This window comes from Neopsephotus bourkii, unplaced genomic scaffold (genome assembly GCF_033783945.1).
Source record: "Neopsephotus bourkii isolate Nb327-2 ecotype Australia unplaced genomic scaffold, CSIRO-AGI_Nbou_v1 NB_1181, whole genome shotgun sequence".
Classification (NCBI taxonomy): domain Eukaryota; kingdom Metazoa; phylum Chordata; class Aves; order Psittaciformes; family Psittacidae; genus Neopsephotus; species Neopsephotus bourkii.
The window spans coordinates 4,091,627-4,118,764 of NW_026901666.1; the positions used below are offsets into that span (position 1 = coordinate 4,091,627).

At 44.2% G+C, this 27,138-nt stretch overlaps 1 protein-coding gene, 1 long non-coding RNA gene and 2 other non-coding genes across 7 annotated transcripts in view; 2 read left to right on the top strand and 2 right to left on the bottom strand.

The window, feature by feature from the left end:
• The first annotated feature begins 222 nt into the window (after positions 1-222).
• On the top strand, positions 223-294 carry TRNAA-CGC (transfer RNA alanine (anticodon CGC)). The gene has a single exon. It is a non-coding gene; the product is annotated as a tRNA-Ala (tRNA).
• Positions 295-490: 196 nt separating this feature from the next.
• On the bottom strand, positions 491-561 carry TRNAG-GCC (transfer RNA glycine (anticodon GCC)). Its single transcript has one exon. It is a non-coding gene; the product is annotated as a tRNA-Gly (tRNA).
• Positions 562-2,573: 2,012 nt separating this feature from the next.
• On the bottom strand, positions 2,574-8,752 carry LOC133217929 (uncharacterized). 2 transcript variants are annotated; one of them, XR_009727010.1, is made up of 5 exons: positions 8,629-8,752; positions 5,172-5,277; positions 4,632-4,725; positions 4,339-4,382; positions 2,574-2,817 (listed from the first exon to the last, which is right to left on the bottom strand). It is a non-coding gene; the product is annotated as an uncharacterized LOC133217929 (long non-coding RNA). The 2 variants fall into 2 exon arrangements; XR_009727009.1 differs by lacking the exon at positions 8,629-8,752 and having other exon boundaries at positions 5,172-6,322.
• A 1,539-nt stretch (positions 8,753-10,291) lies between these two features.
• The window catches only part of GPD2 (glycerol-3-phosphate dehydrogenase 2), a 61,471-nt gene continuing 44,624 nt past the window's right edge, over positions 10,292-27,138 (top strand). The window contains exons 1-2 of one of the 3 annotated variants that reach the window (XM_061363788.1): positions 10,292-10,398; positions 24,453-24,560. In XM_061363788.1, the coding sequence (XP_061219772.1) occupies positions 24,459-24,560 (102 nt within the window). In that variant the 5' untranslated portion in view covers positions 10,292-10,398; positions 24,453-24,458. Of the gene's footprint in view, positions 10,399-23,863; positions 23,959-24,452; positions 24,561-27,138 lie in introns of those variants that run through there. The other 2 variants (XM_061363786.1, XM_061363787.1) reach the window with 2 other exon arrangements.

Consider the following 27,138-nt stretch of genomic DNA (forward strand, 5'->3'; position numbering starts at 1 on the left):
GGTACTCCCCCGCAGGCGAGGACGGGCCTTGTGCAGCTGTCGGGCCCCGTTCCGCGCGGCTGGTCGCTTTAGTCCACGGCCACGCGCCGTGCTGGGAGAGCCCTGAAACGCCGGAGGCAGCTACATAAAGAAAGGGAACACGGGCGGGTGGGTGAGTGGGGGCGGCAGGGGCAGTAAGGCTGCCTACCTCTGATAGCGCCCGGCAAAAAACGCCCTACAGCCGGGGATGTAGCTCAGTGGTAGAGCGCGCGCTTCGCATGTGTGAGGTCCCGGGTTCAATCCCCGGCATCTCCAGGCGCTTCTTTTCCCTTCTTTACTTTTTTTTTTCTCAACCCTTCTCCCCGAAGGAAGAAAACGGCGGCGCGTCTTCCCGGTGGGGAATCCCGCGGGGAAAACGAAAGGAAAGCGCTCCCGCCGCAGCGGCCTTTCTGCCAAACACAAAGCCAAAGGAAGAAAAAAACAAACAAACAAAAAGAAATCAAAAGCAAGCTGCATTGGCCGGGAATCGAACCCGGGCCTCCCGCGTGGCAGGCGAGAATTCTACCACTGAACCACCAATGCGTGCCCTCTACATATTCGTGGAGGCCCCCTGCATACCTCAATCGATCATCCAAAAAATGTCTTAGAAAGTGAACAGTGTCTATCTACTTTATTCCTGTAGAGTATCAAAAAAACCTAGGAAACTGCATAATACACCCATCATAAAATCACAGAATCCCAGGCATTTCACATTCACTAAAATGTATGTATGAGAAGCACAGCTGTGCTTAACATACACTTCAGGGAGAATGGCCACCTACCACCAATCATTGCAGAAGAGGTGTTTTCTTCTTCAGTAAACACCTGTCTCTATCTGGCACTACAGATAATGTTCCAGGTTCCTGTGTGAACATACATTAACACCCAAAGCTTCCCTACGGGGTCTCCTGCCTGCTTACCAGTCCTGCGGCAGTCACCGAACTCTTCCCAACCACACATTCAGTTTGTGGAAAGGGTGAAATTTTCCTGCACACACAAAGCAGAAGCTGATCAAAACTTGTGTGCTTAATGCATCTAGAAAGAGAGTCAAAACTGCAATTTGCTCACCAGCCAGTTGAATACGAGGGACAGTATTTCCCAGTCACCTGCAGCCCAGAACAACATGGGCCCACAACAACGGCACCACAGTTCCCTTCCCTAAGCTTAATTGCAACTTCTTCCTTTCCACTGGCAGGAGGAAACACAGTAAATACTTCAGATAATAACTATTGTTTAGGCTATTGCTTACAGTTGCATCTGTCAGCCTTGAAAAACTGTTTTTCCCAGACAAGTGTAGAATCAGAAATCCCAAAGCAGTTAAGCAAAAAAATTCATATTGAGAAGACTCTAATTCACTATTTTAATGTCACTGAAAGTTAGTCATGCTGAAGTAATAGCAACCACTGACCAACTTATTTCCCCCCTTCTCCTACTTCTATTCTCTCATTTCTTTCTTTTCTGGAGAGTTAAGGCACTGCAGGCAAAGGTCAGCTGGCAGGGACGAATCGGTGATGTCTCTGCATGGCCATGTGAGAACCAGCTGCAATTTGTAAGAGAGAAGAGTCCTTGGACCGGCTTTCCTGGGCTGATCAGGGTCATTCACAAAACATGCTGTGCTTCTGAACTGCTGCTTGTTGGGGAATCATTTTGCAGACTGTTGCCACAGTAGCAAACTTTGCACTATTAGCAAGCTTCTCTTGTTCCCAGGGTAGAAACAAAACTCATTCTCGCAGTTGTAGTTTATAATTTAGAGAACAGTTTTCCATGTCCATGAGACAATGGCCTGCATCTGCTTGGAACGAACATCTGTGGATGTTGGATGACATACTGCAGAGATCTGTGTAAATCATAAGGAGTTTGGCAACTCACGTGCCTCAAGAAGCTCAAAAGTGGCTCTAGAGCATGCTCTGGAAACTGTTTTTCAAACTTCATGACACAGGCTCGTACTTGGCTTCCCTTTTAAAATGACCCTATGTAGGAGAGTGCTGAATGAAGGAGAGAATTGAGACTTGTAATATTAGACAATGGTGGTCTAGAGCTTCAGAACTGATGAAAATTTCATAGGATCAGTTCAGCTGATTAAGAACCTGCATCCTGTTGCAGTGATACAGTCTTTCGGACATCATTGGCTTAATCATCACAATGGTTAGGAGAATGCTCCCTGAAAAACCTCAGTGCAGAAGGAGATGTTCTGTGCAAAGACAGCAGAGCAGTGCAGGACCATCCAGTGAAATTACTACCTGAAATTTACATACAAATACTTCATAAAAATAAATGTGTCTCTAGCTGCCAGCCATCAAATATCTGTAATTGTAGGAGTTCAGAAGATGGCTCAAATAGCATCAAGAATCCAACTTCATATAAGGTTACAGAATCTAGGGACCTACTTTTTAGTGAGATTGCTTAAAATGTACTTTTGTATATTTCTACCCAGTATCTGATGAATGGGTGGGAGGGTTTGGTCTTGTTCAAGCCTTTCAGGCAGCTAAGGAGATGCCACAGACATTCACCAGAAACAAGGCAAAACTTGTTACAGGAAGAAGGATTTTCTTTGGCCTTTTTATTCCTCAGAACAGGACAAATACATTTTTTTCTATTATGGGTCTCCTTTAAAGGGACTCGTACCTTGATGCTTCTGCCTAAGGCTTGACACACAGGGCCCTTCCCATGGGCTTTGCTGCTGCAGAGCCGAGCCATGGAACTCCAGGTCTGCTGTTGACCCTGCTGTGTATCTCTGAGGAAGATGCTGTAGCTTAGGGTCACCTGTGGACTCAAACATCCCAAGTTCAGCTGCTGTGGCTGCAGTAGGAACAAGGTAGGGATTGACAGATAGGCAGTGGTGAAACAGCTCAAATCAACTTAAAATTGCAGGTGTGGATTACCTGGGGTGGGGTGAGTGGGTATCACTCATTCTCTCTACCCTAGCACACATGGACACATGTTCCCATGTCATTTGTTACAGGTGCAGCCACCTGCTTTAAAACTGGTGTTGCATCAATCCTTATACTGATAGATAAATCCAAGAAAGTGTGATGCCACAAATGCAGCTGTACTCTTTGCTCAGATGGACCTCTTTGTGTGCTGTATGAAATGAGGATCTTGTTAAAAATAATGCCTGAGGAGTAATTCACGCCGGCCTGAAACATAACATACCTCTTTGTAAGAACCAACTGCCCAATCATCGGTTTCTCATGCTTAACACATACATAGTACTTGGAGAAGTCTAGCCAAGACTTCTTACTGGCCCCCAACATAATGAAAGATAACTTCAGGCCTTTCAAAATGGCTTCTAAGTCCTCTTCAGTAAAGGCTTGCAAAGTGTGCTCTTGTCTCTGCTTCCAGAGTGCAGAAAAACTGTACCATCCCTGGTGAGTTCTCCACTGAGTGGAGTACACGCACATCAACTTGATTTTAACAGGTCACGGAATAAGCCAGGCATTTAAAAATATCCACCTACCCAAAAGGACAAATGAATACATATTGCAGAGCCTTCAGCAAAGACTGTTGAAACAAAACAAACAAAACAACCATGGTAATCTTTTAGGTAAGACTTATAATGTAGAACAACTTGTCAGTGCAGGTTAAAGTTTTAAGGCCTAGCAATTTTGACAGCGTCCCTTTGAGCACAGTGAGAGCACAGGGACGAGCAGGACAGCAAAAGGTCACTTGGTCACACATATCTGCTGCCTCTTTTAAGTTTATCTCAAGACCCACTAGGCACGTCCCAATTAATTATTTAAATCTGCAGGGGAAAATATGTCTGCAGATGAGATACAACAATCTTAAATTCTGGGGAAGCTGCAGGATGGCTGGCATGGTCAAAAATAGTGCTAAGAGGAAGCCAGGGTACAATACCCGATCCACAGGCTCGGACACCAAGGGAAGTCATTTACATCTAGGAATGCTGATTTGTTTCAGGTATCAGCCATGTGGGAACTTAAGGATTTTCCTATATCCTTTCGTTTTCAACTGAACAGTTTTGGATTACAAAAGGTCACCAAACTCAAACTGACAATGATATATGTGGTTATTTAAAATAACTTTTCCCAACCCAACTATTGATTATGTTGCTGGCAATCTGCACAAATTCCTTATGAACATGTGGACACCCTGACAATGTTTGTCCCATGTACAGTTCAAATGGTGACAAACAAATGCCATCAGGCAAGCAATGCTAGTGAAACAGGCATTGGAACAAGAGCCCCAAATCCTGTCTATTCATTATGTACTGGAATATAGGTGAGGGATTTCAAAGTGATTGTATATGTCTTTGAATATGTTTTCTAAGCTTTTCCCTAAACAATTCAATGGAGAACATACCTGGATAAAATTGTATTTTCACATGGGCTGATTCTGGCCTGTCACTGAGAGAAAAAAAAAAATACAGCACAAATTCCAAAAAGCTTTTTGTGTTCTATTTTCTGAATATAATCTTTCACTCTGGCACAAATGAAGACAAAATAAATCATGTTTTTCATATTTCATGCAACAACAAAGATCTTTAAACAATAGAAAATAAACACTCTTAAATAGTCCAAGCAGCCTTGCTTTCTATAAGATACTGTCTTTCTCTTCTCTCTCTCTCCCAGTGAAATTCATGTTCTCTGTTAGACCTACCTCAGCTGTTTGCCCCAGAAGAATACGGATACTCCACATGGCTCCTTTTCACTGCCTGGCTCTCTAGTAGTTAAGTTGCTTGTGCTACCACTGCAGGGAGAGGGCAATTAATTATTGCATTTGTTCTACAACAATGAATGTGACCTGTCACCTTATTCTTTTAAGACTGCAATTTTTTGCATTTGTTTCTGTGACTCAGCCCTGATGTGTTACCTTTATATAACAGCAAACAATAAGACTTAATAATGATAGTAACACATTAGTTTTAATAGAAAAATGAGCCTCTTTCTCTTTTCAGATACACGTGCACACAAACACCGTGGACTTTTTAATCTGTTGCAAGGTAGGGGGAAAATGACTCAACACCAGCAATACAGTCTGGCTCAGCCAGCAAACTGGCTGAGTACATCTCATGTGATGTACTACAGTTGTATTTCTGAACGATACCAGACACCAGAAACCAGAGATGGGAATACTTCTAAATATTTAATCATGGCCATGACTAGGTACTGTTATTTTCTAATGGGAGGACCTACTGCAGGTCCTGCTTGAAAAAATCTCTGTAGAGAAATTTTGCTTCTGTTTCTGTCACTTCATTTCAAGTCTCCTGCCATTCTTACCCCTTGCTCCTCCCAAAGACTTCTTCCAGAAGACAGATTAGGAAAAAACATATTTGTGAACATATGAACAGATTTTCTTCTTATGATACATAACACTGGCATATAGTCAGGCAATGGTGATAATCTTTTTCTCCATCTCCCCTTGCTAATGAAGAGAAACTGCCTTCGGGGTTAAAGAGAAAAGGTGAACGCTCCCTGAATACAATTTACACCTGCTGAGCACATGATTTCAGGCATCTAAAATTCTTGTCTTGGCACTTGTCCCAAGGACCAAGCCACATGCACGGAGACTTAGAAGGTAGCATTTTCATCTAGACATTAAATAAAAAAACAGACTCAAGAGGGTTGAATTCTGTGATACTTTCAGGTATCTAATTTTTTTTGTTTAATGTTGTCAAAATCTGTCATTATTCAAACTTATGAAGACCAGCGTTTACCAACCAGTAACTAAGTTAAAAACCCAGCTGGAAAAGTAACTCAGATAAAAAGATAATGGTAGTTAAAAAAGCCTAATAAAGGGAGGAAAGAACAGCCTATCCCTTGCTTGAGGGTAGCTGAACATGTGAACAGGTAGAGAACCACTCCTGGAAAGGGAGATTGCTAGAAAAATGGGATCCTTATAAAAGTTTTCAGTCATTCTTGGATTTACCTTATGCGAGAAGAGCAGTACGGCACTCACGTTTTTTACTACCCTTTAAGATTTTCCTGGCTTGGAAGAGTTTGTGAAACACAGAAGCTCTGGGGTGCAGAACATATTTACTTGGGAACTGGATGTACACACATTTTACACTTATACTGCCTTGTTTTGAATTGAGAAAAATTACGTAAATTGATACTGACAATGCAGCCACATCTGGGTAGACAACAACCCTGAGGGGTGGGAGGGCAACAAATTTGTGATGATGTTTTGAATATTTGCTAGAGACAGATGAAACAACAACATTTAGTATCATGTTAGTACACACATATACGGGGTAGGTATTCACACCTAGAACTTGTGTGTGTTAAGATTATGCCGAAATTATTCAGCACAAATTGCATTTAAATCCATTTTTTCTTAGTCCAATTACTCTCCTTCCTCTCACACTCTAACCCAAACCAACCAACCAAACAAAACACACACACACACAAACCAACAAAAAGCCCAACCTAAAAAAACCCTGAAACTCAACCAAACTGGACCCTAAAAAAACCAATGAATTCACTTTTGGGCCTTTCCCTTTCATTGTCCATTCATTCTGTCCAGCTGAGGTACTCCTGTAGATTTTAAGCTTGAGTATCTGCTAAATACACTAATTCCAGCTGCCACTCAAGACCTTATTTCCTTATAAGAGCACTGCCATGTGCCTGGGATAAAAACTGCTTCCAGCACTGGTGGCCTGAATATCACTTACTTCGCAAAACTTCTGAAATCCAACCCTTGCAGTTGTTCACTGACTTTAAATGCTACCTAGAGAATTGACAGCCATACCTTGCTATTACAGCATCCAGTTTAGCTCATCTGGTTATATCTGACCCAAGAGGGAGGGATTAGGTTCCTATGGCCTTCCCAGATAGGACCTGTTCCTGACATTTCACTGGCTGACAGGAACAGGGAGTATGCCAGAAGGACACCGTGGGAGGGAGGTGTGGCCCATCCTTCATGGCAGCAGCAGGTTGTTTTACTGTGCCTGATAGAAAACACGTCTCATGCTGCCTATAAAGCACGTTGACTAAATAGTAAGCACGGAAGAACAGCAATAAAAGCAGTTTCTGGGAGACAGCCAAGAAGCACAGTTAGAGGAACTGCTGATCCCCATGTGCCTGGAAAGCAGGGAACCACAGGGAGTACCGTGGAAAGGGTGTGGAGAAGCCCTGCGTGTGTGACACCAACTGCAACAGGGAACTGGTACAGCAGTATGTGGGCAGAGACAGACTTGTGATGGGCTTACGGGTATAAACAGTCATAGGATCAGCTTGTGGTTTTGCCCTTCATGGAAAAGGAGATCCCAAACTCTTGTGGAACCGTAACTGCAGTGCACTAATAATGTAAAGTTGCATAGAAAAAAGCCACAGCTAAAAGTTTAACAATGTGTTTGGGGGGAGGAGGAAGATCCTGGCTTATCACTAATGTGTGCCTCACTTTCTCACTGCAAAAGAAGCAACAGGCAGGAATCTCCAGATGATTCCCCAGGAAACACCTCCCTATATCTCCCTAGGAAACACCTCCCTATATCAGCTGTATCCCTAGGACCCTGGAGCATGGGAACAAAGATGAGAAACAAAGATGACTGTTAGAGACCTAACTCTTAGAATCAGCTCTTCCAAGTCTTGTCACTTGGTACCACAGGACAGAAAGAAGAATGAGGGGATACAAAATCATAGAATCACAGACTGGTTTGGGTTGGAAGAGACCTTAAAGATCATCCAGTTCCAAGCTTAAAGCCCCATCCAACCTGGCCTTAAGCACTGCCAGGGATGGGGCAGCTACAGCCTCTTTGGGCAACCCGTGCCAGTGCCTCACTGGAAAACACTTCTTCCTGATATCTAATCTAGATCTCTGCTCTTGTCAGTTTAAATCCATTCACACTTGTCTTACCACTACCTGCCCTTGTAAAAAGCCCCTCTCCAGCTTTCTTACTGGCCCCATTAGGCACTGGAAGGCTACTTTAAGGGTCTCCCTGGAGAGACCCCAACCCCAGCTCTCTCAGCCTGCTAAAATGTCTCACGGTATCACCCTATCAGCAACTTGCAAGCCTTACCCAAGTGCCCAGGGATGCTAAAGACTAGGAATCTGCTGTTTTGGAGAGGTAAAGAATTGTGAAGCTTTCAGCTCAGGAAGCTCTCAGTAGAGAAAAACAAGCTTGCAATACCCTACGCTGCAAAACTAAACTGAGATTCACCTTGTCCCAGCACTTGTGCTCCGAAGTTCCCTCTCTGTCACACGGCAAGTGTCACCCTGTGGTAGGCTCCTGAGGGCCTGCTGTGCAGCCTGTCTGCAGGTGGAAACTGGCTTTGCTAAGGAGCTGCATTAGCTGCTAACTGCTTCTGCCAAGCCCGGTAGAAATCGGGAGGACAGTGGGGTCTCACGAGAAGTTTCAGTCGAAGTAAAAGAGCTGGCAGGTGTATAAGGACGCTGAATCATCATTTCTCAACCATCTTCATGCCATACTGCCACAGTATGTGCACTGGAGAGGACAACTGAAACATACGAGAATTTCTATATATCCGTTATGCACATCTTATTTTTTTTCTTTCAAAGGTGCATCCTCAGAGATGTAGCATTTTTCTGGTCTAGGATTTCCTCTGTGAATCATCCAGGTTATGAATAGTACAGCTCTACTACAGATCAAGAGATGTGTCGGAAAGGTCCTCTCTCTGCTGCACTGTTCACTTACCCACTATGCAAGCAGTGAAGGATCTACAGTAAACAAATGCGCGTTAATATATATTAATATAATGGTTCTGTTCCCCATAAGGAAGAAACCTCTGGTGACCCGATAGCGAACCACCACCAGAATTCCTCACAATCGACGATGATCAGTTCATTCAAATACGAGTTCCCGGCTGAAAGGCAAGGGCGAACAGCCCCAACGCCCGATCCCGTCCGGAGCCGCAGCCGCGCCCGCTCAGCCGGAGCCCGAGCCCGAGCCCGAGCCCGAGCCGGAGGAGGGGCCGGGCTTCACGCCGCTCTCTTCAGCGCCGGAGCGGGAGGCGGGAACAGGCCCCGGCAGCGGGGCCTAGCTACGCGCGCTGTCCCCTGAGGCAAGCAAGCCTGCCGCAGGGCCCGGCCGCGGCCCGCAGTCCGGGCCAAGCGGCGGGCAGGGCGGGGAGGTGCCGTTGGCGTGAGGGCGGAGCGAGGCGGGGGCGGTGAGTTGCCGGCGGCAAGGCGAGGCGTGCCGCGGCCGGAGGAGGCGCGGAGGCAGCCGGCTGGCTTCCCTCTGCAGGCCGGACAGGGAAGCGGGCTCGGCCGGACTCCTGCAGTAAGTGGCGGTCGGGTCTGGCGGCGGGGGTTCGACAGCGGGAGGGGAGCGGAGTTGTTGCACCTGGGCCCGGCCTCGGAGGGGAGCGGTCCGGGCCTCGGGGCTGGCTCTGCGGGAGCCCCGGCAGCGGGCGCTGCCCCGGCTCGAAGGGTTTTTCTGTGCGCGATCTGTACAGGACGCACGTGTGGTAACCGAGGGTTAAACCGTAAAGTTCCTTTTATTATAAATCGCATCATGACCGTCTTTTCGCTTCCCCAGATCTTACTTTTGCAATGCACAGTAGGAGTTTATGCTGCCAAGGGCTCCCAGCCCACTCTCCCTGTTTTATTTAAGCTTTTGGGTGGGAAGAATAGTAAAAAACTGAATTGTGTGGTTGTTTCATGGAAGTGGTACCAAGTCCTTGGCAGCTGTCCCGCTTGCTTGTGCGGTGTCACCCTGCTCAGGGGCTGAGTTCCATCAGTATCCTCGGACATGGAGGCACAGCCCCGGTGTCTATTTGCACCTTTGTGGGTATCTACATATAACAAACAGGTTTGCAGAACTCATCAGCTAGATTTTATTTCTTAGACCTGGTAGATTACAGTGTCTCCTGTTATTAAAAAAAGAAAAAGTGAATTCTGGACAAGGAATAGCGTAGCTGTAGTTAGTCTGAACTTTGGAAAATGACGACAGTTACTTCTCACATTGAACTTATTAAGGGGATAATTTCTGGATGAGACCATAGCAGTCTTAACAAGTAAGCCCTAAACTTTGTTGCATTCTTACCACTTCAGTAAGCATCTAAAAAACCATAACTATAGGAAAAGATACAAACGTGTATATGTGGAGACTGTGAGTTTAAAGCAGCCACTTATTACCTGTGGAACTTACTCTGCTGTTTACTGTAAACTGGTAGTACAGGTGTATTGAAAGAGAGCTCCTTTCCACCTGTTGCTGGGAAGCAAGGGTTCCCTCCACTCTGAGAGCTGGATTTTTTCACTCTACCCTGCTCCTTGCTATGTGCCCTCGTCTGTCATCTGTGGTGAGAGGCCTGCATCTCAGGGAGCTGTACCTGTTGCAGCTGTGCAGGGCTTTCTTGACAGGCAAAGGCATTGAACTGTATCAAGAGTGGCTACAGGAACACATCTCCACCCTTGCTCAGTTGCAGTGGATTCCCAGCTACTCACAGGACAGCTGCAGAGGTAAGAACTGCTTTCTATTGAAGGCCTGGAGCACTGCAGTTGCACGAGTCTGTTACTGCTGCAGACTCTTGCATTTGTCTTTTAGTGGTCCTTGCGGTCATGCCTAGACTTCTCTGTGTATCTTGTTTTCATTCTCCGTGTTTGCAGTCTGCTTCTGCACTCGGATCTCTTTGAGCCATGACTGCTAGCGTGCAGCATGGTTTCCATCCAGGTTTGCTGCCTGAGCGGTTTGCCCAGGTAATCACATACAGTTTGGCCTCAAGATTCTGAAATCCATTTGTGACGTGATCTGACCATGGATAAGAATAAAGCTTGGAAACCCAGCTGTTCAGAGCGTGGTGTATTTTTAATTGACATTAATCACCTTTTCTCACTTATTCATAGGTATGGTTCCTCAAGTGATGAGCACGGACTAACAGTCATTTAGTAAAGATGCAGTCTGATATTTCAAGATCCCTAAGGGTTGATAGCTAAGGCAAAATCCAGTATTGTCTCTTCTAAAATAGCAATAATTAGAATATAATTAATGTCAGATGTTACCAATTTTATTTAGTTTAACTTTGGATGAAAGTTTTGAATAGACACACATGAAAAATTCTACACACACCTTCTGTCCAACTTACAGTGTAACTTTGTATATATATGGGTATACACTTGGTTTTGCTTAATTATGTGTGTGTATATGTATGCATGTGCAGGAGCATAGTAATAATAACTTTGTGACCTAGGCCTGTTTTACATAATGTAATATTATCTCAGGAGATCTTTTTTTACCTGGTAATTTGTTACTAACAGAAATTTGGAAAGCTGGATGGATGTGGTAGGTTCAGTGGCCATTAAAGCAAACCACTTCCAAATGAAAGCTCATGCAGGTTCCTTTCTGCTCCCTCCTTTGTCTTCACACAAGTCTCTGGAAGCTTTAGCAAATATTTAAAAGAAACGCTCCTTTTCCACAGTCAGTTTGCAATAGTTACTTTCTACTTTCACATGGAAATATCCCAAGGGTTTCAAAAGAAGGGTTTGCATTTGCAAGTAGCTCTGTTAAGCAACAGCTTACTTTTATGGGAGTGCTTGTTTACATGCTGTAGGACTTGGATAATTATTTTACTTTTTCTAAAATATACAGGCCTATGCTGCACATAGTTTCAACCTGAGGTCTGATAGCCTAGTTGTATAAGTCAGTTAATTTACTGTATGTTGTTTGGCCTTTGGCTGTAGTGTGAGCCTGCATTTTTCCGGGATTAGCTTTATCAGTGTGGGTGTGCCCACTGCATCTGATGGGAGCTCATGGGTGTGAGCTGGACTGCAGCCCTCTGCCTCCAGAAGGGTAAGGATAGCTGTGCCCATGATTGACCTGGGCACCTGCCTGTTCCCTTCCTTATGGGCATGCTCAGGAGGGTGGAAGACAGCCAACAAGCCAAGTGCTGGGTAAAGAGGGAAACTAACACAAAATAAAAATTTGTGGCTGAGAGAAAGAAGGAAGGCCTTGTGCTCTTGAGTTGCTCCATGAGTATTTGTGGGTCCAGGCTGTATCTGCTTGAGGGTAAATGATGCAAAGTGCATGGACATGGTGAAGACTGTTGTTTCCGCAACAGCCATTTGTTCTAGGGGTCTGCTGCAGCTGTGCCACAGATCTTGCTAATGTAGATGCAGTCTATTTCTTCCAAAAAGCATTACTTTAGAAAACAGTTGTTATTATGTAAGGAATAAACAATTTGAAATAAAAACTCTTACAGTATCAGGGTATTGCTTCTAAAAGCATTCTGTATCCCGACATAACTTTGAGCCAGGTTCTCAAGTAACTCTCAAAGGGGTTTCCAGATGCCAGATGCACTTGCTCCAAGTTATCTCCAGTACTGCTGACTGCTGATGGAGCCCGCCCGGGTTTTCGTTTCTCTGCTCTCTCCAGGTACAAAGTCTTGAGCTGTGCTGCCCTTTTCTTTACTTGGCAACGTGTTTCTCAAACCAAGGATTGATTCTGATTTCGAAATGTTACTGAATGCATGCCTCTCCTCTGGGATTAGATTTGTGTATGTGTACTATCAGGCCTCAATCTTTATTCCAGTGTATAAAACTAGGCTACTTCCTTGACACGCCTAAGTAACCACCTAACGTGTAGCTATTTTTTGAGCAGGTACCTGTTTGTATGTGCAGGTCTATGTCCAGTCTTGTAATAAGGAAACCATTTTCAAATCCTTTCCTCTTTAGTGTTTGACTAAGGTGGGAAAGAAAACCATGGATATAGTTCAGTATTAGGCTCAAGCTGTGTTTGGTAGACTGTCTAATGAAATATCTAAATTAAATACAAGGGGGATGAAGGATATCAGAAGAAAGGGTGAACAGCTGTAAATTAACTCGGTTTAACATTTCTGTCTAATTACAGTGATTGGTTTATAGGTTGATTTATAGTCTACCTGTACTTGTTCAAAGTGTTTGCCACTGTCCTGCATGACATACATGTCTCTAAATTGGTGAGACATCAGTTTGATAGATGGACCACTTGGTGGATAAAGAACTGGCTGGATGGCCGCATGCAAAGAGTTGTGGTCAATGGCTTGATGTTCAGCTGGAGACCAGTAATGAGTGGTGTCCCTCAGGGATCGGTGTTGGGACCGGTCTTGTTCAACATCTTTGTTGGTGACACGAACAGTGGGATTGAGTGCACCCTCAGCAAGTTTGCTGATGACACCAAGCTGTGTGGTTCGGTTGATACGCTGGAGGGAAGGAATGCCATCCAGAGGGACCTTGGTAAGCTTGTAAGGTGGGCTGATGCCAACCTTATGAAGTTTAACCATGCTAAATGCAAGGTCCTACACCTGGGTCAGAGCCATCCCAGACACAGCTACAGGCTGGGCAGAGAAGAGATTCAGAGCAGCCCTGCGGAGAAGGACTCGGGGGTGCTGGTCGATGAGAAAATGAGTATGAGCCAGCTTCAGTGTGCACTCACAGCCCAGAAAGCCAACCGTATCCTGGGCCGCATCAAAAGGAGCGTGATGAGCAGGTGGATCACCAGGAGCTGATCCTGCCCCTCTACTCTGCTCTTGTGAGACCTCACTTGGAGTATTGGGCACAGTTCTGGTGTCCTCAACATAAAAAGGACATGGAACTGTTGGAACAAGTCCAGAGGAGGGCCTCGAGGATGATCAGCACCTCCCATGTAAAGACAGGCTGAGAAAGTTGGGGCTGTTCAGCCTGGAGAAGAGAAGGCTGTGTGGAGACCTTGTAGAAGCCTTCCAGTATCTGAAGGGGGCCTACAAGGATGCTTGGGAGGAACTATTCATTAGGGACTGTAGTGATAGGACAAGGAGTAACGGGTTAAAACTTAAACAGGGGAAGTTTAGATTGGCTATAAGGAGGAAGTTCTTTACTGTAAGGGCGGTGAGGCACTGGAATGGGTTGCTCAAGGAAGCTGTGAATGCTCCATTCCTGGTGTTCAAGGCCAGGTTGGACAGAGCCTTGGGTGACATGGTTTACTGTGAGGTGTCCCTGTCCATGGCAGGGGGGGTTGGAACTAGATGATCTTAAGGTCTTTTCCACCTCTAACTCTTCTATGATTCTATAGTATTTGCAAATTATTGTGTGTGTGGTGGGGTTTATGGCGATACTGCCCCCACTAATAGAGAAAGCAAGAGTGAGTATTTGAACTGTTTAAGTCAAATACAGTATCACAAGAACAAAAAAGTATGGAAATCATACTTTGTACATTTAGTCAGTAATCAGGCCAGAGACTCGTTTTTCCGCTCCTTGGATGGCGGATTTCAAAGCCGTCTTTCAACAGGACAGGAGGGAATTTAAATAATTTTAGCATGTAATTTGATAGATAGATTATGATGTTCATATGGTGGGAAAGCTCGTTATACTCATGACCTCAGTGTTTCTTTGTATTCCTGTTAATTCCTGGGTAAAGTGCTGGGGATTGAAGCCATCTCTCTCTGTAGGGATTGCCTTTTTCTCAGAAACACATTGCTTTCTCTGTCTGAAAAACCAATAAAGATTTGCAAATCAGACTTTTGCTGTCATGATCTGTAAGACATTTTTTTTGGGTAGGAGGGTAACAAAACAGAAGAAAAAGAAGTGTTTCGGTTAAAAATATAAATAGTGGAAGGAGAAGCTCCTTGTAGGATGGAGCTTAAAGCAGCTGGGGTGTTGTCTAATGCTGGGTGGGAAAATGTTGGTACTTGAGCACAGAAAGGAAATTAAGTAGTTTGAAACAGTGGAGACCAAGAGAAGTGATGAGGACAGTATGCCTATTTCTTGCTTTATTTTTCTGCATGACAAGTGCTGCGACTACTTTTGGCCATGGCACATGGGAAGGATTTTCCCATATAAGTAGACTGCTGCTTTGCTCCCCCTGATTAATGCAGGGTGAACTGTTGTTGTTTCAGGTTTTAATTTGATATACAAGCACTTAGAATTTTGTGGTGTGGTCTGTGGCTGTGAGGGACTTGCAACCCTGTGAGCTGTCTAGGTATTGTAGGTTATGTTTCTGTGCTTGGTTGGTGAGGTAGTTCTTGGATAATTCCTTAACTAAAAGTACTGTAACTTGTATTTAAGAACCTGAAATAGCCATCAGAGGTTTCAGGAGAGAATCTGGAGGGTGGACTCTGCTAGGTTTTGTACCCATTGGAACTCTTCCATAGTGTGCAGCTTCATTATAGATACGGCTTACAGGAGTTACAGGTAGAAGCTGTGAGTGCATGATTCAGTGGCCCAGAATTCTGCTGGTGAGGTAGAAAATGAGCTCTGGTTGCCCTTCAAAGTGTGCTGCTTTGTTCTCTTGTTTGCTGTAGTTACTGGGTTGGTTAGAAATACCACAGTGCAGCCCAGAAGACCAGGCCCATGTCAGCTGAGCAGAGATGCTTGATGACTGTTAGGAGTGCTGCAGGGGAAGCATCTTCTCTTGGGTTGGTTTAAGCTTATCACTTGCTTTTAAGACACTCAGTATGGTCTGGCATCCTACGTAATGTAGTGTTAATCACTTCAGTTTAAAAGCAAATAAGAGACAGCTGGTAGCTGATCTTGTCAAGGGGGGTGCTGATAGTATTATTTTCTGATTACATTCCCTTTTTCTTCTGGTTTGGCCACTTCCTGCATTGGCACACCCTACAAACTGCCAGTAAGCGTGCTCTCAGGTTAGTACAGATTTAAATGCTTGAGTTACCCACAGTGAGAACCCTAATTGTGGCCTGTCTTACTGCTGTTATGTGTGCTGTCAGTAGCCACCTTTTAAGTAGTTCTCCAAGAAGGCTCAAAAGCTGAATTAGAGGGAACTGAAGACAGCAACTTAAACTGTTGGGAGAAGCAGAGGCGGTGTGAAACTCCCAGCTCAGCCTGGAGAGACATTGGTCTGGGGCTCTCATCATTCAACACCTACCTGAGAAGCTTTTGGAATGAATGAGGCAGATCAAATTCGACAATGCTACTGCACCAATGGCAGATTATGCAAACTGTAGTGGTGATGATTGTAAGTTTTCTATTTTTAAGTCTTCCATTGAGTGACTCACTTTATTAGATGTGTTCATTTAAAATGGAATGTGAAGCACCCAGATACCATGGTAATGGCCTCATAAAGCACACAGATATACAACATAACAGATTGGATTTCATCTCTTAATTTAACAGATTTTGTGTCTCATAGACCATATCTGATGGCAGCATACAGGGCGTCACGCATTCCTATTGCTAAGCTCTACAGTTTGTATCCATCTGTCTCTTCATTTTTGCTAAAGTAGTCATCTTTGATCTCTGCCTCACAATTCTGCATCTGAATTTCCCACCATTCCCCTTCCTTCCCTCTTCCCTGATTCCTTTCATTCTTTCACCGACTCTGGAAATGCACTGCCTAAATCAATTGGATATCTTACTACTTAGAAAGCACTTGAGTATAGAAATGCCAGCACTTGCTTTTTAGTCACCTGGCCCCCTGAGGTCAGAGTGGGTTACACAACTCAAGATAAGGTCCAGCTGATAGTCTTGCAGCTACCTGACTAGGCATTACAGAAAGGCAAGCCACTCCTAGGATTTATGTCAGCCTAATGAGAACTGTGGGGTGGCAGATGTTGGTTGTGTGAGGCATGATATTCAGAAGCATCTACTGAAGACGGGTGTTGAAATTACTTCTGTGAAAATCAGGATGTAAGTTGCACTTCGCGTGCTTTTTGGTTTTCAAATGTCGGGTTGAAAGTGAAGCAGAGGAATCCTTCATTTAGGAAGTGTGTTAGTTGACAAAGTGGAGCCCTTGTCCATGAGGCAGGAGGTCCAAGGTCTCTTAGTCTCTGAGACCTCGCTGAGGCTGGGTCCTTGCTGAACCTGGACTCTGGAGTGGGAATTTCCTGAGGCAGTGGCCATTGCTGCTTTACAGCAAAGTCAGTATGACTGAATTGCTGGTTAAGTAATGCGCTGCGGCAGGGAACAGTCCTTAATGGGACGACAGTTTGTGTTAACTTTCTTAACTTTTGGAAACTGAAAGCATGATGTTGTCTTGAGAAATCTTTAGTGTAGTTTCCGTTTCATGTAGACTAGCTCCACCCCCCACACCCCCTTGTGTTTCCTTTCAACTTTGAATCCTATTTCTTCTTACAGGAATCCTTTAATAGCTAGAAATTTGAGCTCATGTCCCTGTCAATCTTTCTCAGCTGTTTCGATGAGCAATGTTCCCTGCAGGGTTATTTAACTCTTTGGGCAGATCATGCTGTCCTCAATAGGCACTCCTTGCCCTGGCAGCATGCCGCTGGCTCCTCCCTTGCCAGTCAAGGGCTCCCTGCTCCTGCTGAAGCTTGTTCAAGAGCCTCTCAGGGACTCAGCTCACCCTTGAACTGAGGGCCTGGGTCCAAAGGGTGCCATTTATTGCCTATATCAAAACTAAAGATAAGCTTTAACATGCAGATTTACAGTGTCAGAGGGCACACAGCAGTAAAGCACTCTACACTGAGCCTTTATAAAGGTGACTCAAAATGTTTGTGTTATGGAAAGATCATAGAATGGCTTCTTTCTGACTGCATCACTTCCTATGCTGTTTGCTCTAATAATTTTCATTAAAATAAAATTTAGTTTCCATCACAAGCTACTGATCTCAGCTTGGACGAGACTCAAGTTTATTACCCAGTTGCAAAAGATGAGGGTTTTTTAGGCGTAGGTTCCTCTCTTCCTCCATAGCACTCTGTGTACAACCTTTCCCGTAACTGTGGACTGCATTCTTTTCCCTTTCATCTTCTGTGCTCTGGTTTATCCTGCTGGTGCCAACAGCAGCTTTTAGCATTCATTCTGGGACAGAGCTTGAGTTAAAAAACCACAAGTGTATGTTTAGAGAGCCTCTAATTTCTCTTAGAGGTTGTGTACACTATGGCAATGTTTAAGCCATCCTCCTGCTTAGAGACTTTGTTGTGTGCCGTTTCCCATATGCACTGCAGTTCCCTTCAGAAATAAGCTCGAGCATTTGGGCAGGGAGATCATAGAATGGTTTGGGTTGGAAGGGACCTTAAAGACCTTCTGGTTCCAACCCCCCTGCCACTGGTAGGCACACTTTGCACTAGACCAGGTAGCTCCAAGTCTCAGCAAACCTTGCTTTGAATACTGCCATGGTGGAGCAGCCACAGCCCCTCTGGGCAACCCATTCCACTATCTCATCACCCTCACAGATAAGAGGTTTTTTTCTTAATGTCTAATTTGAATTTCCCCTCTCACAGCTTAACGTCATTCCCCGTTGTCCTGGCATGACGTGCCCTTGTAAATTGTCCCTCCAGCTTTCTTTTTGGCTCCTTTAGGTGTTGGAAGGTGCTCTAAGGTCTCCCTGGAGACTTTTCCAGGCTGAACAACCCCAACTTTATCAGCCTGTCTTCATAGGAAAGGTGCTCCACCTCTGTGATCAGAGCCCCACTGAGGAGTTGGGGCAGAGCGCTGGCATGGCACATGGTGGCAAGGCACATCTGTACTTTCTGTCCACTGGCTGTTTGTCTGGGGCACTGCCTGCTTGCAGTACCTACTAAATGTGGGCTTGCAGGTTCCTAGAATGAAATTGAGATGCTCTAGGTGTAAAAGCACCATCTGTATATTCAAATGCCTGTCTAGCTTTGTGTTGGAGTAGCGTATGGTAGGTTGTATTTTCCTTTTTGCCCCTGAATAAGGTTCTCTTAGTGATGGTGAGCAAGATTTATGTGGCAATTTGAGCAGCTGCTCTCCTGGGAGTGTTTTGGTTTTGGCTTTTTTTTTCCTGGAGAATTGTGTATAATCTGCCTACTAGCTCTGAGGAGAGCTAACAACACCTGTAGCTGGCTGTTGGGCAAACAGGGTGTAGTCCCTTCCCCAGAGCTGATGGCTGAGGCTGGAAATCCCTCCTGTATAGAGAGCACTGAGTCCGACTGTTTCTTTATATTATATATGTTATCTTGTGTAATGAAAGTGACAAACTGGTTTTGGTGGCATATCTAATGTCATTTTAGTGTGGTTAGGAATGCTGTATCCACAGTAAGACTGGTGGAAGGTCCCACTGCAGGAGTGATCCTGACCCGCATTACCTACGTTCCTATACCTTCATGCCTCCTGTGGTAGCGTGCGGAGCTCCCTGCTGGTGTCCTCTGTGTTGCTGTAAGCTGGCTGTGTTAGTAGGAAGGCTTGTCACAGCTCTCTGCATCTTGTATGTGCCGTGAAAAAATGGGGCTTATTTGTGGAGGAAGCCATGGGACGATTGGATAAAGTTTTAACAGTATGTGGGCTGTATTCAAAGGATATTAAACTGGGACAGCAGACATGAGTGCTACTTGGCTGTCCAGTCCGAAGCCCCTTCAAGGTTACTGCCTTTGCTGAATCACAGAATCCCAGGTTGGAAGGGACCTTGACAGTAATCTGATCCAACCTTTCTAAGCAAAGCATGACCTAGACTAGATGGCCCACCACCCTGTCTAGCTGAATCTTAAAAGTGTCAACTGCTAGGGAGTCCACCACTTCTCTGCAGAGGTTATTCCAATGGCTGGTTGTTATCATGGTGGAAAATTTTCCTCTTGTGTCCTGTTGGAATCTCTCCAGGAGTAACCTGGAGAGAGTACCCATTACCCGTCTTCTCCATGTGACTCCTTGTGAACAGGGAATCTCTGTTTTCCTTGGAGCCACCCTCCATACTGCATACTGAAACTACTCTTGAAGCATTTGTTGTCCTGCTGTGGTTTCCAGTCTGACATTTAGGAACACTCAGGTCTTTCTTGTGTTCTCCCTTCGTTAATCAGTGCACATTTGCATCCTGCATCATGTGAGGAAGCCAGCTGTGGGAGGCAGTGGAAGCGAATGCAGGCAATGCTGCTGCAGTTCCCCAGACCTGGTTGCTCATGGCTGAGTGCCTGCACTTCCAGGTGCTGGTGGAACTGTGCAGCCTTCTGTGTGTGTTCTGTTGTGTTGTGTTGCTTCTGCTGGGCTCTGTAGGGTAAAGAGTCACTTGTAGACATTCAAAAGGGGAAAAGGTAAGTATGCCAGAAGACTGTGCTATAATAGGCACCACTCTAAAGATTTTTGTATTTAATCCAAAATTTTTCAGAAACCGATTTGGAGTCAAACTTTCATTTGATTTTGATAATCATTTAACTTCTGAAGACTTGCTGTCCTTTATTTATACATAGGAAGGAATATTTATTGCATGCAGTTGGCACTGGCATTTGGGCTCTTAATAGAGGTTTTACTTAGGAAACTGTTAAATTAAAGCTATTTGCCCCTGTAGTATTGTGTTTAGCTGGTGACAGATGCCTCAAAGCCTCCTGGATCGAAGCAAACATTGTGGAGTCACAGGGGCTTTTGTTGCTTTTGCTGTTTAAATGAATTGTCTTATCTAGAAGAACTAGTGTTTATCCTAGCTAATGAATGAGAACCTATAGCATCCATAACTAAACTGTTGGCACCTATGAGTACATCAGTAGGCTGGGGGTTGTGGAAGGTATGTTAGCGTGGCAGGGTGCTGATACTAATGACAGTCATGGAAAAGATGGCACAGGGAACAGCTTGAACTGAGGCAGCTGAAAACAGAACTTGGGACTGCACCAGGGATTTGCAGAGGCCTGTTGGGAGATGGAAACTGAGGAGATGGAGCTCTCTGAATATGAAAAGCAGGCATAGTATTTGTCATTACCTTATTTCCTAGCACTCGCCAAGTGCGGCTTTTATTCAGTATGTGAGCATATTCTGTTTGAGGGTTGGGTTGGTATTTTTGTTGTGTTTTATTTATTTATTTATTTATTTTAACAAAAAAGCTATCAGAAGAATAGATATTTCAAATTACTGAAAAATAGCACAAGACTATATATGTAACTCAATTGCGGTGAGTGCTGAATTAATTTTGCCGATTACTTCCACAAGTTTGTGCTGCATTGCTGTACAAACAACTTGAAATCTGCTGTGCAATTTTGGGGGCATTTGTGCTTTTTTTCTTCATCTGTACAATGGTATTTCTAGTGTAATTCACAACTTCAGATTTAGGTTGATGCAATAAGGTTTTTTTGACCCATAATTAAAGACATAATGGTAAAATAGCTACATTATTTCTTCAGTTTTAAAAACTTGCGTGTTTTTTGTTTGGGTTTCCCCCCTTTTTTTTTTCCTAGAAGTATTGATAAAATGTGTGCTAAAAAGGCCTGGTAGAACATGAAGTCCTGAAATCATGATTTCTTTGTTTTTAAAAATAAGTAACTTCCAAAGCTGCCTGGGAAACTGTATTTTAAAGTAAACTGGTGTGGGCAGTGATCACGGAGACATTTAGTCAGTGGTTTGCATACCTTGTGCTGCTCTAATTCAGTCCCACTCAATAAAAATGTAATGGGTTAACTTAGGTAGGTATATATCTGGTCTTCAACATGAGGTCTCAGAAAAGGTGTGAGGAGGCAAGTGGCCAGAAAAAACTATTAGCATTGGCTAGGCTTTCAGTTACCTCTGATTCCCCTGGGGTTGAGAGTGCTCATCACTTGACCAGGAGCCCTTGGACTGTGCTTGCCATCCCACACAAGCTGCTGAACTGTGGCACTCTGTTCATGACTAATGAGCCTTCAGAGTTCAGTTGAACAGGGATAAGTACGGATTTATGCGTCGGCCATCACCTTTTCTTACTGATCTTGGCTGAAAGGATCCACTTCCATTTGTTTTGTTGAAAGCCAATATCTCTGCAGACATGTGAGCCAGCTTGTTGGAAGATGCTAATTTGTTCTTTTTAAAATCCTGTGGATTCTAGAGCATATTGTATTCCCAGAACAGGCACTTGTAACGCTTTCATACTCTTGCTTGAAGTGACTCCTTTGCTGATGCGTAAGGTGTGTGAAACTACTTCAAGACTGCCACCAGTTTGCAGCCTGCAAGATGAGTTATTATTCTAGCGACTTGAAGAAACCTTATGGTAGAAGTGTGTGTAGTACACAGTGTGCTTGGATGACGTGTATGTATTCACCATGACCATATGCTTCTGTGGCTATAGACAGTATGTGAGCTGATGTTGATTGTTTTAGTTCTTTTGCAGGAGATGATGAGTTTGGTGATGGCAGTGCAAGTTTTCCAGCTGTTTTAATTCTTGTGCAATATTGAATTTCATATTGTGTTACGACTTCATGAGTATCTGCAGGTGTTCTCAGGTACGTGGAAGTGATAGTACAAAAGGTTGTCTTAACGGATCTAGGGTAGGCTGATGGTTAGGTTTTACTCTTTAGTTTTTTTGGGTGAGGATAAGCCTACAGGACATGGTCTGATTCTGAGACATCCTGCTCCTGGGATAAGACATGTCTCTGACTGCTCAGATGCTGTTGTACAGGACTTATGCCAGACTGTCAAGAGAGGGACTCCTGGGAGGGACAAGCCTACATACCAGTGTACGTGGCTTTCCCATGAGCTGACTGTGCTGGGTTGCTGGTGGGTACCCCTGTGGGGAGCCTTTCTTGCTGGGTGCTCCCTTCCCTCTTGCAGAGGCAGCTGGTTGGAGCCCTGCTCCCTTAGGGAGAGGCAGCCATGCCATGGTGCAGGGCTCCATCCTGCAGGGAGGGAAGGGCAGGGTAGTATCGACACCTCTTCTCTGACAACCACTCTGGCACTGTGTGCTTCTGACAGGGCTGTGTCTTGGTGTCAGTGCGGCTGCTTGCCTTGCTGGCAATGAGGTCCTGGATCTCAGACTTGCACTTACCTCCCTGTTTCTGTGGAGGTGTCACAGCTTGTGAGGCCAGGCCTCCACAGTAACTCCCCTTTCAGAAACCTCCCTTGTTATGGGGGTTTTTGTCTGTTGCTTTTCACTTTTACTCCTCACTGTCATGTAAAGGAAAGAGGAAGTTGGCCTTTTCTTGAGGGTGAAGTATGAAGATAATGGAGAATGTGATTATCTACACACAAATGTTATGGTGGGAACCTTCAAAGGCACATGTGCTGCTCTTCAGAAAAACTGGGAAGCTCAAAGTCTTGGCCTTCTGTACAATAATCCCTTGCATACAACATCTGTACATCAAATGTTTATGTGTAATAATAACATATGGAATTTCCCTATATGCTGAATGTGTTTCACAGGGAATGAAGTTAAGATCTTTACCATCTTCTAAATGAAGCTTTCTTGTTTGACTTGCATCTTAAACATGTTTGGGGTATTTCTTAAGAAAAAAGAACAGTTATGGTAGCTGGAAGAGCTAATGGGAGAAAAAAGATGAAATGTGTACAGATGCATAGTAACATACAGTATTTCATGTTTACTTGTACTTACGAGGCCAAAGAAATAACTCTGGAATTGTAAATAGTGTTCTGCAAATCTTGACAATAAGGCTGTACACTGCTGAAAGTGATGGTTTACAATGTGTTCTGGTGTGTGTATGGGATAGGACAGACAGCAGCTGTGGAGAGAAGGCTGTGAAATGTTTGAATCAGGAGGTGTCCAGTGAGGCACTGTACTGTGCCGGAGCTGTGCTGGAGCAAGGCAGCAGGCCAGCCTAGGGGACCCAAGAGAGGGATGAGACCCCAGCCAGGCTGCAGGTGAGGCTGCTGGCACCTACCCCTTGCCTGGCTTGGGATGGGAGCCCCTGCTGCTCCCTGCTCCTGGCCCCGGCTGGTCCTGTTGTGTTGTAAGTCCGCTGGTGTTGGCATGGGGCTGTACACTTGCCGCCTTCTGCTTTGAGCCTTAATGGTGATAAATCTCTTGTACGTAGACTGCTGGGTGAATGTGGGGCTTGAGCAGAGATGTCTGCATAACTGGAGGGCTTGAAGTGCTGACAGGAATCTTTCAAACTTGATATATGTTGTTTCTAATGTGAGGCGAGCTGCCACCGTCCTGGGAAGATGGATTAGGTTGTGCCTGCTTAAGATTCAGGTCAGTGCCATGCAAATTTTTCATTCAGTATCTGAACAGTGGGTCTTTTAAGAATTTGCCTGACCCACATAGGGCTGGTTTTAAACCCTCTCTAGCCAGATGATAAAGTTCTGTGCTTATTTCAAGCCACTTAATCTTGTCTGCTGTCTCTGCTGCTGCTGCTTCTCACTGAAGGACCAACTTCCTGACTAGCAGCACATTGCTTCTCTGCTATTCCTGTGTAGGACAAGCTTTTCTGATATACAGCGAATACAGGGATGGTAATTCCTGGCTGGAAAGCAAGATGGAGTGCTATGAGGCAAATATGATTGTAGGAATAGCTTGGTGAGATGGGAGGGTACTTAAAGGTGGTCTTGTCAAGTAGATTGTCTGTTCTGTTGTGGTAAGGATTTGGCAGCCATCTGGCTGATGATGAGATGTTGTTCTGCTGTTATCATGGGATTGTAAGCACTTGTCACATATATGAGTATTTAGAGTTTACATCGTGTGTTTATACTCGTATCTACTTGTGCATCTAAATACGCTTTTGTCGTTCAGCTTTCACAGCAAATACTGGAGTTCTCTGGTTTGCCTCTGTCTAGACTTTGTTTAGAAATTATTAGTATTGCAATGAAAATCACTAATTAATATACTGCTACCCTAAATTTCAACTTGTCATGACATTGACATTAGTTTCTACAAATGATCTATTCTGTGTAGCTTAGATTCTAACATGGTAGAACTGCCTATTAATTTTTATCTTTTTCTCTTACAGTAAAAGATGGCATTTCAGAAGGCAGTGAAAGGAACTGCTCTCATTGGAGGAGGTGCCATAGCAACAGTTTTTGGCCTCTCTCAATTTTCTCAGTATAGAAACAAACACGTAAGTATTAATTATGATTTCTGATAAAATATGAAACTTAAAATCTGTTTGAGCATATGTTAGGCTTATACAGATAGTTTTGTTTGGAAAGGAGTGCCAAGAGGCTCTCAGGTTGCTTTGGTGGGTGCTAATCTGGAGGATGGCATTAACAATAGTTCACTGTTGTAGGTCTTTAACCAGTGGTGAAGCGTGATTGTTGTAAATTGTTTTTCTTGTTTAAACAATCACCTTTGTGTACTACTCAGGATTTTACTTAGGTTCAGGAGGAGCGGAAACCTCTGCTGAAGTGTAAGCGCTAAGTAGAGTTTGGTTAGTATTTTCAAACTTGCAAGCTTGAAGTGAAACCAATAGCACTACCTCTATAAATCTCAGCTTTAAACCAGTCATGGTGCCAGCTCTTATTCAGTTCAGAAAGGTGAAGGCTGTTTGAGGGTAGGATCTGTGCCACAGAAGTCAGTGGTGAGGCTCCTGTTGCTTTGGTGGGCGACAGCTTCTGTCTAGGTGGGCACAATCAGACACTGGTAAGCTCAAAGCACTGTTCAGTGCTCTCTTCCAGGTAGCTAAGGCACAGGCAGAATAAATTCCCCACGTAGTGAAGGGTGATGTTGGAGACTTGCTGTTAAGGTAGTGATAGCAGGAAGAGGTGCAGTAGATATCTACTCTATTGATTCTTGCTGTCGTAGAAAACAGACTTCATTGGCATATCTTCTTTTCACAGTAGACTTCAGAGTCACCACTCTCTTTTAGCTTGCTTCTCAATGCAGAAGCCAAGGAGAAATCAGTAAAAGGAACATGAGTTGTGAACTGGTTTTAGGCAGAGCTGGTGTGAATCGACAGCTATTCTTTGTCTTAAATAAATCCTCCTTCTTTTAAACACGGTTGTGCTGTGATTTAGAGTTTTGTAAAATAACCACATCTATACTTAGTAGATGAGTATAAAGGAACGTGTCTTCTTCTCTTGCATTAAATGTGGGCTTTGAGGCTCACATCCTGCAGTTGGCTGGAAGTATTTGCAGTCAATGTTCTGTAAAATGATTGAAGTAGGTGTAGTCAGAGCTGTGGCCTGATTTGCTTCAATCTAGGTTTGGAAAAAGCCTAAGACCAAGAAATACCTCTTTCTTCCTTTGAGATGGTATCAGTGTGAGCAGCTAGGTGAGCAGGTGCTTGTTTCATGTGATGCTTTCTGTTTCTCACCTTAGAAATACAATCAGTAAGCTCTTCATCTAGACAAGTTGTTACTCTGTGAATTGCTTTAGTTACCACACATTTACTGTAAGCTGCCATTCAAATTGGGCAAGCTGAAGATAGGGTGAAGATAGGGAACAGAAGTGGATCTTAATGGTCTAGTTGAAGGTAAAACAGTGGGTAATGAAAGGGAATCTTCATTGAGCTCCATGAAGGTGTGTATGACGTCTGAATAAACGATACCTCAAAGCTTCTGACTGTTTCTGTGGGGAGGAGTAACAGCAGCTGAGGTATTAGTAAAGCAAATGAGATGAGTCATGTCTGAGGAACCTGGCTGGAAAGCGGATAAGACAGGATCCGTATGGCTTTAGATAGTGTTGCAGAAAATAAAACTTCACATTTAAAGTGAGCTTCTTGTTGGGCTGCCTGTCTTGCACCTAGATGATAATACTGCTTCTAACTCTCTTGAGTGTTTAGCACAGGATTTTACAGTCTGGCTTCATTATTATCAGAAATGGCAGCTTCATATTTTAGGACTGCTTAATAAAGGGAGTTGGAAGGGAAAACTGATCTGGATAGCTCACTCGTTGTATATGCAATACTCCAGAATTCAGGACATTCCCATTTTTCTAGGGATTGGATGGCCATTGTAAATTTCCAGAGGTGGATTAAACCCCAAAGTTTTACAGAAGGGACTTATTCTCAAAATGAAATGACTGCTTGTCCCCCAGTTTCTAAACCTATTGCGTCAGATCAGCCTACAAAGGATCTGAAAATTTCCAGCATATGTGTAAGCAAATGGATCTGTCAAGTGAACAGCATGTTGTTTTCATGTTGTACTAACTTGCACATTTCCCACGTGATATCCCTTAAAGCCGCTGCATTAAACACCTAATATAGGGCAGCAGGTGGAACATAACTGGAGGGATTGACACAAAGGAGGACAGTCCATTTGTTGTGTTGACATATCTAAGCTGTGGACATGTCCTCTAGCCCAAGTGTCCTATTTTTAATAATGCCTGCCAATCAAAGGTATGCTAGGGCAAAGATCTTGTCTTCCTTTGCCAGAAGAGGATATTGCCCCAAGATGTGCACTAATTGGCTACACATTGTAGAAAAGCTGTTGTTATTTCAAGAACAGAATCCATCACATAGTAAGACAGAAATAAAATGCTCTGTTTTCTTACCCACATTCATATTGCTTTACTCAGTGACTGGATGTCTGTGCTGTGGCTAGAGTCTTGGAATTAGGGGCACCCAGTTATGGAATAATGACCTTGTCAGGCTAATAATCCTGAACACACAGGCTAGTTGATATGTCTGTCTTTGTTTTCCATGTTCATCCAGCTGGTGGTTAATGTTTCTGTGAAATTTGGCTGTCCCAGGTAACTCC